Source organism: Cyprinus carpio, chromosome A17 (assembly GCF_018340385.1).
Source record: "Cyprinus carpio isolate SPL01 chromosome A17, ASM1834038v1, whole genome shotgun sequence".
Classification (NCBI taxonomy): Eukaryota; Metazoa; Chordata; class Actinopteri; order Cypriniformes; family Cyprinidae; genus Cyprinus; species Cyprinus carpio.
In genome coordinates, this window is record NC_056588.1 from 6355822 (window position 1) to 6367616 (window position 11795).

Below are 11795 nucleotides of genomic sequence, written 5' to 3' on the forward strand. Positions count from 1 at the left end.
TTACATGTGAATCCCGAGATGTTTTAAAGCAATATTTCACACATTCTGTCATCATTTAGTCACCCTTGTGTATGGCTTACTTTTTCTGCAGAACACAAATTAATTACTTTTGTGTGTTATTTTGGACCCTATTGACATTCACTGTATTGGAAAAAACTATGGAAGCCTGTTTTCTCAAACTCATAAATTCTTAGAAAACTTTTTTTTTACTTTTTAGATTTATTACTTCTTCATTTATACAGTATCTCAAAATTCAGACTTTGTTTTGCAGAATTCTGAGTTTATGTCACAGTTGTTGTTTTTTTGTTTCCCCTGAAGAATGAAAATTTTTGCAGAATTCTGAGTTTATGTCACAGTTGTACCTTTCTCTTGTTTTTTTCTTGCAGTTATGACTTTTTTTCTCTTTTTTTCTTGCAGTTGTTTTTTTTTTTCTCATGATTAATGGTTTATATATCATATTTTTGTTTAATGTTGGAATTGGTTTTTTTGTTTATTTTATTTGTATAAAAAATGAAACACTCTCCAGAATATATTATTTTATGTTCCTCAAAATAAATACAAGTCCTACTGGTTTGGAAAAACATGAGGCTGTGCAAATGCTTTTTGGTTGATTTTTTGGTTTAAATGTAAATTTGTGTATTTTTTTGAATTTTTTTTTAATAATATTTATATATTTATTTATATTTATTATGCTTTGTTTTGATCTAAAATATAATTTACAAAATATCTTTGTGTGTGTGCTCCACAGAAGAAAGAAAGTCATACAGGATTGGAACAACAAGTATGTATGTAACTGACAGAATTTCTGTTTTTGGGTGAAATATCCCTTTTTGTGCATTTTGGTCAAAATCAGCTTTCCAAATAAATACAAACTTATTAAATTCTAAAATGCATAATTTGTATCCAGATTAATAAACACATGAAACCGAACACAAAATAAATGTACATCTACTTTGGGACATTTTACAAAAATAAAAGTGCTCAAAACAGACCCTCATTTGAATTAAGTTACATGAAGCTCTTATTGTCAAGCAACTTTCATTAAGCTGGTCCAGTGGTTCAGTTGTGGATTAACCCCAGTACCATTTGTCAAGATTGTTAATTGCTTTGTACTCATTGTGCCTTCTAATGTAATCGCAAGCCAGACATGTGTGTTCAGCCCAGAAGTACGCCTTTTTCACCTTAAAGTGTTTACGCCAGTCAAAGTACTTCAGGTAAAGCTCCTCATTTTTGTCAAGGAACAGGAGGTAATCAGCCAGCTCCTTTGGAGATGAGAAGTCATCGACGTGGATGAAAGCATTTCCCTGCACAAAGTTCTGATAGTTCTCCCTTGGTGGTCCAAGCACCACGGGTACGGTGCCGATGGAAAGTGGGTTGTACAATTTCTCAGTGATATAGTCTTTGTGAACTGAGTTCTCAAATGCCAAATAGAATTTACAGCTTGCAATTGTAGGAAAATAGTCCTGGTCGGAAATGTACTCACCAAATGCTTGTCCGTATGCATGAACCTCGATGTGCTTGTAGAGTTCATTGTAGTATTTCACTCTGACGTGGTCTGGGTTCCAATTGCTGACGATCCAACAAATCAGCTTGTTCTTGCTTGGTGGCACAAAGTCCTCCTTTCCTTGGGCTGCGACAATCGATCCATAAGGCACTTCTATATCAGCATCCCGCCGATAGTTTAGAGTCAAATTAAACAAGCTTTCAATTCCAGGTAACTGAGATGAATGAGAAGGTGATTCAAAGTTCATCCAAATCCATCTCTGCAACGTGGGCCGATACATCGGTGGCATGTTGGACAGGTCGCTGGTGATGTCCCTGTGATGTATGACCACGGCGTCAGATTTGTTGTAAAGGTTTCGGTCGGCAGTGATGAAGCAGCCATCAATACTGAACAAAGAGCTACAGACGTTCAGGTCGTAAGTTTCACCGAAAGGCCAAAGCCATACCAGGATGGTGGTCTGGTTCTGTTCACTTCTGGTGGAAAGGAGACTCTTCACTCGGGCTGTGGATGTTTCTGACTCGACCGGGCCTGACAACCAGCTCGTAGATGGTTTGATGTACATTAAAAACAAAGTCACAAAGCATCCTAATAAAAAGATACCAAGCAGGAGGGGTCGTAGGATTCTGTAAATTGGTGCAGATGGCATACTCTGGCCTTTAAAGAGGAAGCAGATGAAGATTAAAAGGCAAAAAACAAAAGGGTCAATAAATGAAACAGCTGCCTATAGACCTTATAGACCTGCCTATAGAAGGTAATGCCATATATAATTTTTGACAGGAATGAAAACAAGGCTGTAAGGGAAAGAGATCAGTTTCATTAATTTTTTATGGAATAGTAGTTCATTATTTAGAGAGAAAAAAAACTATGGTCAATATATTTAACATGACTAACTAATCAACTAATCACAAGCACTGTGAATTCCAATGTAAACGCAAAGAAAATAATCTTAAAAATTCACCTGACAGATTTGCTGATATTCAGAAGGTAAAATGATTGTATGTTCCGGGTTCTTCTTTTTATTACCAGAAGAATGTCAGTCTTAAAATCAAAGGTCTTCTCATGAGGGGAAAAAGACAGAAAATAGATTGCATCACTGTACAATCAATATCAACTGCTAGATGTCAAGCATTTTAAGGAATAAAGCTGCAGACTGACTATAAAACTGAATATTAAATAACGCTTTGTGTAGAAAGGGTGTAAACAAACATTTTAGACTGGGGGGATCCAAATGTGAAAGTTTAAGATTTTGTCATTAAAAACTCCATATTGTTTGACCACTGTTCAGTATTTTTAAGGAGATATACCTACCTCATTGTCTCTGGTGGTCCTGGGTCTGTTGTGGGATTGTATCCTCAAAACTAATTCTGGATCATTACAAGAACAATTAGACAGTCAGTTTTACACATGGGAACACTGCCATCTTCAGGATGTCAACAGATAATAGAAACAAACGGCCTATTATTTACACCAATTTTTCACCTTGGCAAGATGTTAAAATGAGTTTACAGTTTTTGGATCTAGAAACACTAGATTTTGTTTTCTGAATACATATCCAGAACAGAATCCAAAATCTTTTTCTTTCCTTTCTTTTTCTTTTTTTAAATGAAGACCATGGGACTACTATAATGCAATACAATTCCCAGTCTTTCATAAAACCACACTGCATATTACATCCAAATTCTTCAAAAGTGAACCAATGACTTCAAGAGGCTATAAAAAACATTAGTATTAAAACATACCATTAAAAATCAAATAAAGATTCAATTAACTTATTCAGTTAACTTCAATGGACTGAATCAACAGCTCAATTAATTGTACAATTTCACAGGGACATCTGCCAATAAAAAAAATCTTCACAGCTTCCACTTAATATCACCCTGTTCTGTTTAATTAGATGTACTAGTCTGACACATATAAGCAAATTAATAATTGAAGAAATCAATTAACAACCAATGAGTCACATATCTTTCTATTAACTTTCACAGCAACACTTCAAAATAGGGTTCCATTTTTTAACATTAGTTAATTGCATTAGATAACATGAACTAAAAATGAGAGATACTTCTACTTATTAAAATCAAAAGTTGTAACTGTTAATATTATGTCATGGACTTGAGATTTAATGAACTAACAATGAATAGTTGTAATTTTAACAAGGATTAATAGATACTATAACAAATGTATTTCTAATTGTTAGGTAATATCAGTTGACGCATTAAATAATGTTAGCTAATGTAACCTCATTCCAATTTGTTACCACTTTAACATTGTACAGGTATGCGGACTAAAAAAGGAAACATGACAATAAAATGATTTGGGATTCTTGTATGCCAGTGTTCTCAGGTCCAGCATGTGAGATATATCCGTTCTAACACACCTGTTATTCACATCTCATATTCATAATGCATTTTGGCTGTGGGGTTTTACACACGCGTTACACTACACAACACATGGATACATGGAAGAGCTGTTTAAAAGGTTTATCAGTGCATTTGTGACTCAATCATCTCATATCACAGCGAAAGCTCTCTGTAAAAGAGCGGACACAGATGAGGCTTCTGGGAAATAGATTATACACCTGCTAAATCAAACATTGCTTAATTATTCTAATGTATTATATATTTCTCTATGTTTAAGAGCTTTGGGAAATAATCATATTTTTGGCCAATAACACACATATGATGTATGGTTTTATTAAAGTAAACAAAGATCAATGAGGTTGCATGTTTGTGTCTCTCTCTTTCTCTTTGATAAAGAAAGGCCTTTTGTTTTAAATGTATTGTGATGTATTTGGGACACAGAGTTGCATGCTGGTATACTTCGGTGTTGACGTCTAATAAATAGAAGATGTGGATGAAGGACGTGAAGATGAAAAGAAGAACCATTAAATATGAAGCATTTCTGTAGTTTATTTAGTAGGCTTTACGAATTCGTGTCTGTCCCATCAGTGACATGAGGGTAAAATATTTAATGAACACACATCTAAAATCGTTCATAAAAACATAAATGAATGTATAATACCCTGCAAGGTGTTGTGCTTTCGCCAGTGATGCTGAAGGTCATCTTAAAACAGACTGTCACACACATCTGACATATTACTACACGAAATATGGCTATTCCTTAAATATGACACGCTCCCTCTCTCCAACATCTCGACTGCTTTGTCTATTTTAAGCAAAACCGCATTGTATCCAAAAAGGACGCATGAAGCATCCCTTGAGAATGATCGTCCCTGCGCTCGTGCCATGTTTAATTATTATAGCTCAAAAATGCCCCAAGAGATGAATGAAAAAATTATTGTGCACGCAGTGCGTGATATTTAAAGCCTGAACTCGTGTCATACAATATATGCAAATCATGCAGGTAATATTCATATCAGTAAATCGTGTCTCACCTGTCCATCAGCAAACATCCTCGAGGGAAAGCCACATCATGCGCTTCTTTTATTTACATCCCACATACCTCGCATATCGGGATGGTGCTGAAAAATCTCCGATGGTGGCAATATTCGGATAGGCTGTACCTGGACCCATAGCCTTCGCGTCAGAGCTTCACTGCATGTTACAATGTGTCCACAGTGATGACAGACTCAAATCAGCAGCGCGTGCAAGTCAAAATGTACGATCCTATGGGTCAGAAACGGAGAACGCGAGCAAGTGCGTCGCTGGAAAGGACGCCATGTAACGCAGTGTGATATGATGTAGAATAACGTCCCCGTGCTGTTCATATGCATGGATGCAATTATAGATTTAGAGTATGTGTGTGTGTGTGCGCGCGCGCGTGAGCGTGCGTACGTGTGTGTGCAGTTAATACATGCAAACGCAAGAATGCAAAGAAATGCATGGAAGAGGAAATTAAATTTGTAACAGTGCGTTACACTGGATTATGTATGTACTCGTGGATTATCCCTTTGTTTATCATTGCTGTTTGCATTCAGTGGCTTACTGCCTATGACAGTTTTATAAAGTCAGTGTATTATTTATAAATAAATGCATGTTATGTATGGAAATTAAAAAAAAAACTTGGTTCAGATATTAATTTCATTTAATAATTTGTTTTAAAATCGGTTTAATATAATAATGCACACATTCATAGATTAGTAATCAATTATGTGCGCAAGTGATGACCACATGGCAATTAGTTTATTTAAAGGTTTAGTTTTATATTTTGTTTTAAAGTGATGACCACATGGCAATTAGTTTACGCATCAAAAGAATGAGAAGAAATAAGGGCGATGATGTCATTAAAAAAATGTCAAGTTATAGTGCTGCAGAGATATCAACCTTAATTAGCATTAGCATTACTAGCCACGGCCCGACAGGTGTCGTAATACCAGTTTCGGCCATGGGAGGCGGGTATGCGGGCAATATAACCCCCAGCCAACCTGCAATACACGAATAACTCGCACGGCTTGTGGGCGTACTTGAACCTGATGTCAAGCAACCGCGCTCGGAATCACCAAATCAAATCCGATAAGAAAAGGAGCCGAAACAGAGTAAACATCGGCACTGCTTTTCCATCGCTGGAGACAACTGATGGACTTGAAAGAAATGAGCTTCGACTCCGAACTTGCAACATTTCTTTTGGATTGGTAAGTAAGATGCTGTTAGTATTTCACTAGAAGTTTGTTTTATATGTTTGCGTATTTTTTTTCGGGAAGTTATAACATAGAAATGTATCGAAGGCTGTTCGATGGCTAACCGTAGCTGCGTTTGATAGTTAGCTAGCTATAACTTACCCACAGATCCGATCCGGTTTTCACCTGTTATCTACCAAAGCCCGTCTCTACCAAGCTGATGCTAAAATGTAACATTACCTAAGAAGCTTGAAATGTCTTCGATGATAATGAACCCGAGAGAGAGAGAGAGAGAGAGAGAGCCCCGGCCGCGCGCGCACTCTCTCACTATATTCAGAGCGGTCAAGTTTTTGAAAGCGTGTGAAAAGAGTCAATTGCGTGTGTGTCTCACGGTGAATGCTTGAGAGTTTGGCAGCTCTGGTTACGTTGGTTGGCGCTAGCTTGGTCAACATCAGCTGTCTGATGTTGACCAATGATGTTGACAGAATGCTGTCTGTCAAATTAATTTAATTCAAATAATGTGTATATACAATTCAAAATGTAATATGAACAAAACGAATATGAACATATTCACTGGTAAAGGTGAAGGGGAGTAGCTTGAAGATGTCATGTTTCAAAATCACTTGACATCACTCAACGTTCCTCTGGAGGCAAAACGTCCTCTTAGGCTTCGGCTATGGCTCTAGGGTTGTTGTGAAGGTAGGGGCGGAGCATAGAGACTATGCCGTTTCTCGTTTGTTACTCTAGAGTAGACCAATTCACTTTATTGAGGCATATTGCCCCCATCTGGTATGGAATGTGGAGTATGACTTGATTTTTTTTGCCAGACATTACACATGGCTCCTATGTGCGCAAGTGATGACCACATGGCAATTAGTTTAGGATGAGTTTAATGAGTCGGGTTTTCATATAAAGGAGAAAAATGCATGCAAGTAAAACAAACGTCTGTTCAAAAACAACTAAATAAACCGTGGCCAAATTTTATATTTGTTTGGATCCATTGCATTTCACAGAAAAAAATAATAAATTTTATTGATAAAATATATGGATATGTTGAATGAAAATGCACAACACAATGTTTTTAATTTAAATAATTTATTGTCATTTAATAACTCCCATTCATATAAGAAATAATCATTTTAATTAATCAATTAATTTTGATGCCAGGGAAAACATGCACTGCCAATTATGTACACTTTATATTAGGTGGTTTTATTATGCACATTAAAATTTAAAGCATGTGACACAGTGTGTTAGTGTCGTTCTGAGAAGGAAAGTTTATGAATGTCATATGTGAATCTTGAAAGACTTCGAACTGTATTTTAAAATGCATATTTACAAATAAATGTAATCTATTTAAATCTCAATTTTAAGATAAGTACACAGTATATTATAACAGTAGTTTGTAAATAAACATTTCATTAATTTTTATTTCAGTGTGTTATTTGTTGTTTCTTTGTAATTATTTGTGAAATGTACTAGCAATTTCTGAGTGAAATTTGTTTCCACATCATTTTTTCAGTGTAGCTAAACAAGTATAATGTAAAACTGTGTTTTATTTACAGTTTCAAGGCAGAATATCTCTGATTAGGATTTAGTATTAATATTTGACAAGTTTAATCAGTCAAGATGTCATATACAGTAGTAAAAGGCATGTAAGTAAATCAAACTGCACACAACTCAAACAGAACAAAATAAAACAAACCATGGCCCTTGTAAGCATTACTTTTTTTCAGGATTAACAATAAAGTAATCTACTTTTCTTTACTCCAGCCATTTCTTCTGCTCCTCACTGTATTTTCTGGCCCATTTTTGCGTTACCTCTAAATAAACCGTAGGTTTATGAGGAAGGTAGTCAAGATACACAGTTTTACCCCATGTCTTTGGGATGGCCTCTTCGATTTGCGTTCCTTCATGCCATTCATTGAATGAAGTTATAGAGATGATCTGAGGCCTTGCCTCCACAGCCGCATTAAATGAGGTCTCATAGTACTTGCCATTAATGCGGTTCCTTGTATTCTGGGAGTTCCAAGGTCTAATGCTAGTGTCGATATAACCTGGCCCTACACTTGGAATGAATACCAAGTCATTATAGTCACAGAAGGTTTTGATGGATTTCCAGTTGTGATGTGAAGAGCCATAAGTAAAGCCATTGGTGGCAAAATACGTGTAGAGTCCATCAAATCCAGCAGTCTGTATGTCCTTCTTATGCCTTTCTTCCACAAGAAGAGCAATGAAGATGCCATCATAAAGTGTGTTCCTGATTGTCGATATACCATTTGGCTTTAGCAGCTGTGCCCAAACATCTGGAGTTTGTAAGTAGGAGTCATATATATAATACAGTGGAAGAAATTTGCCAGTGCTTGTTTTGTATCTATAAAAAGCAGGATGGTTTCCATACCTGTAAAATGCAATATACAATAAGTGTAATTAATCACCTTTGATTTTCCTTATTATTTAGATTAACTAAAGAACAATTTGAGTGAATGGGTGCAGTCAGAATGAGAGTTCAAAAACATCACATGAATTCGCAAGTAATCCATGTGACTCCAGTCCATCAATTAATGTCCTGTGAAGCGGAAAGCTGTGTGTTTGTAATAAACAATTACAAACACACAGACAAGCATTTGTGGTTAAAAAAAATATATACATTTTTAAGAAAATTATTGTTTTCTAGATAAGACCCTTATTTCCCAGCTGGGATCATGTGGAGTCCTTTTGAAGCTGCATTGAAAATGCAATTTGGACCTTCGACTCAGTGGCCACCACTGAAGTCCATGGAGAAAAATCCTGGAATCTTTTCCTCAAAATCCTTAATTTCTTTGCGACTGAAGAGAGAAAGACATGAAGACCTTGGATGACATGCGGGTGAGTAAATTATCATGAAAATTTTAAATCTGGAAGTGAACTAATCCTTTAAATGATTTGTTTCTCACAAACACACGCTTTTCACTTCACAAGATGATAACTGGAGTCATGTGGATTATTGTGATGTTTTTATCAGCTGTTTGAAATCTCATTCTGATGGCACCCATTCACTGCAGAGGATCCATTGCTGAGCAAGTGAAGTAATGCTAAATCTGTTCTTTTGAAGAAACAAATGCATCTACATCATGGATGGCCTGGGGTAAGTAAATTTTCAGTACATTTTAATTTTTAGGTGAACTATTCCATTAATATTAACCTAGATTTATAAATGTTGTAGAAGTATTGTCATTGTTAGCTGATACACGATACTTTTAACTAATGTTAAGAAACTTAAAGTGTTATTTATTTTTTATGTTTTGTAAGCATGAATAGATAGAGTTGAAAGAAATGCATCAAACATACCGCTCCATGATATATTTAATATTTTCACGCATATTTGCAGCATCTCGCCCTTTGTATGGTTCAATATGAAAAACAACCTGTCAGGGACAATAAAAAAAATGCATGAGACACAAAAGCAAAGACTATGCATTCCAAACCTCCATCTGTATCTACTGTACACCACCTTCAATTGATATTTGTCAGCTGCATCCAGAACCAAAGGCAGCAAATTATCAACTTCTTCACCATTGTCATCATTCATACTACGTGGATACCACGAAACTGCTAGAACACCTAAAATAAACAAAAAATATTCAGTAGATGGAGCAAATACAGTAAAGAAAATGCTTCAAAGAGGATTCTCACCAACATCAGCTATTCGCAGCTGTCGCATGTGTTCCTCTAAAACCGATGGATCTCTGGAGCTGTATGGACCTAGTGCCGGGTAGAAATTGGCCCCAATGTCATCAGGAGGCTGGTGTCGTCCTGTTGGATAACCTGAGGCCACCTTGGGGTCCCAGTGTGGTAAGAGTGGATGATCCCAGTGAACATATTTTCCATCAAATTGCGGGTTCCCATACCACACATAGTAGAAAGCGTGCACATTGTAATTTGGCTCAGGAAAATCTTGCATTTTTATCTCCATTCTATCAGCTTTCTCTGCTGGTATCATCTGTGCAGGTTTAGCAGAAACAACAACGCTGTTATCTTGTTCCATTTGTCTTGGAGGTGGAATAAGTCTTAATGCAAACTGACTGCCAAAATTATTACCCTCAGGGCTCAGAGACTTTAAGATGACTGTTATAATAAACACGGCCAAGGCTAATATGATAAGTGCACAACATGATTTCCGCCTAAACCGTGCCATTACCCTGGAGGTTGGTTAAAGTCCATTCCACCGAAGATGTTCAGTAAATGGTGGAACAAATATGTTAACTGGAACCCTCAAGGTTCATTCTTCATCTTCAAGCTTCTACTAGAATAGCTGTAAAATAAATAAATAACTCACTAAATAAATAGATTTTATATACATGTATATATTATATATTTTCATGTATTACTATCATTTGTTTATATAAATAAAATAAAAATATACACGTTTAAATAAAACTCAGTCTGTGAAAAGACAGTAGATCATATAAAGCCAGCTTGTACATTTAGTTGCACAACTTACTTAATCATTAACTTTTAGTCAATTCTACATCGATTTGAGCCAAAAGCATATTTGTGAAATTCTCTGTATTCATTTAAATAGGCAGTACAAGTATGTTGCAAATGCATGGACATTTCTGCTTATATATATATATATTCGACATAGCACTAAAATAAATGACAAGTGCATGAACGTTATTGCATTTAAATGGTAACCTATTAAATGGAACGCATTAGAATAATCAACAAGTGTTCCATTAACAAAAATCAATAAATTGTTGTTACAAATAATTCATATTTTTAGAGCTAAAACGGCAAACAGTGAACACTGTTATCACAAAATCTCATAGAAAAGAGACACATGGAACAGTTATTTAACACTGACACATGTATAACTGAGACTGAAATTAAACAACATCATTTTATAATCATTGGATTTTAAAAATATGCAGCGTCATACCTGTGTTGGCAGACGTCAAGGGACACATCTTTTTTTATGAATACTGAATATATCTGACACTTTAAACTAACGCGGAAGTATCAGTGACCAGTAGTTGCTTCTGTCTTTATTCAGCAGTTGTAGATATAAGCGAGCTTTACTGCATTCTACTGGACGGGAGGTGAATTTATAAATTCTACTATGAAGAAGGGTGAACTCATGAATAATTATTAGATAGCGTTTACGTTTCTCGGCGAAGGGCCAATGACGAAGCCTGATTAATATTCATGAGCTAAGTATTCTCCATAGTAGCGTTCGTAAATTCATTGACCGGAGCTGTGAAAACTAACCCTCTGTGACAGCTGCCAGACGGCTGTTTATAGTAATTCATCGCCTCATTTATTCATTGTCTGTTACAGTTTGCATCAGCTAAGTTCACATTTCATTTCCTCTGCGGAGTTTCACGTTTTCCTTGAGAGCAAAATAAATATGTGCGATATAAGTTCAATTGCAGCTTACATGTATTGTCACAAACAGGATTTTTTTTTACTAAAAATGCCTACAGCAATATATCGTAGTTTTAGTCCTACACTCAAGATTTTTTTGTGTTTCTTATTTTTATTCATTAAAATTAGTTTTCAATAGTCGCATTTTCATGCGCAGGCATGGGGGGGCACTGTTTGCATTAAAATGAATGGGTTGAGAGGCAAGGGTCTGGAAGACTACAGGGCTTACATTAGGCACATAGAAGTGGTGTGTTTGTGCAGTTTTCTGAATGCATCTTGAACATCGATATGTTCATAATAAGCATATAC

The 11795-nt window shown here is 35.9% G+C and overlaps 2 protein-coding genes across 7 annotated transcripts; both read right to left on the reverse strand.

Annotated features, from left to right (window-relative positions):
- Positions 1 to 695: 695 nt before the first annotated feature.
- On the reverse strand, positions 696 to 5309 carry LOC109069167 (4-galactosyl-N-acetylglucosaminide 3-alpha-L-fucosyltransferase 9-like). Of its 3 annotated transcripts, XM_042773756.1 has the most exons (4): positions 4899 to 5309; positions 2813 to 2868; positions 2463 to 2557; positions 696 to 2158 (listed from the first exon to the last, which is right to left on the reverse strand). In XM_042773756.1, the coding sequence occupies exon 4, from the start codon at positions 2148 to 2150 to the stop codon at positions 1071 to 1073; it is 1080 nt and encodes a 359-aa protein (XP_042629690.1). In that variant the 5' UTR covers positions 2151 to 2158; positions 2463 to 2557; positions 2813 to 2868; positions 4899 to 5309; the 3' UTR covers positions 696 to 1070. The 3 variants fall into 3 exon arrangements, with proteins under 3 accessions (XP_042629690.1, XP_018941381.2, XP_042629689.1); XM_019085836.2 differs by lacking the exon at positions 2813 to 2868; XM_042773755.1 differs by lacking the exons at positions 2813 to 2868; positions 4899 to 5309 and having other exon boundaries at positions 2463 to 2766.
- Positions 5310 to 7618: 2309 nt separating this feature from the next.
- On the reverse strand, positions 7619 to 11131 carry LOC109069166 (glycoprotein endo-alpha-1,2-mannosidase-like). Of its 4 annotated transcripts, none has more exons than XM_042773753.1 (6): positions 11002 to 11131; positions 10261 to 10374; positions 9756 to 10062; positions 9574 to 9683; positions 9411 to 9487; positions 7619 to 8481 (listed from the first exon to the last, which is right to left on the reverse strand). In XM_042773753.1, the coding sequence occupies exons 3-6, from the start codon at positions 10060 to 10062 to the stop codon at positions 7845 to 7847; spliced, it is 1131 nt and encodes a 376-aa protein (XP_042629687.1). In that variant the 5' UTR covers positions 10261 to 10374; positions 11002 to 11131; the 3' UTR covers positions 7619 to 7844. The 4 variants fall into 4 exon arrangements, with proteins under 4 accessions (XP_042629687.1, XP_042629686.1, XP_042629685.1 ...); XM_042773752.1 differs by having other exon boundaries at positions 10161 to 10374; XM_042773751.1 differs by having other exon boundaries at positions 9756 to 10374.
- Positions 11132 to 11795: the final 664 nt, after the last annotated feature.

Bases quoted from the DNA above. Each gene is read 5' to 3' on its own strand.
- LOC109069167 (XM_019085836.2), bottom strand. From the start codon at position 2,150: ATGCCATCTGCACCAATTTACAGAATCCTACGACCCCTCCTGCTTGGT.
- LOC109069166 (XM_042773751.1), bottom strand. From the start codon at position 10,257: ATGGCACGGTTTAGGCGGAAATCATGTTGTGCACTTATCATATTAGCC. The intron at 9,684-9,755 runs GTGAGAATCCTC...TGTTTATTTTAG, and splicing joins GCTGCGAATAGCTGATGTTG to GTGTTCTAGCAGTTTCGTGG. The intron at 9,488-9,573 runs GTGGTGTACAGT...TGTCCCTGACAG, and splicing joins CTGACAAATATCAATTGAAG to GTTGTTTTTCATATTGAACC.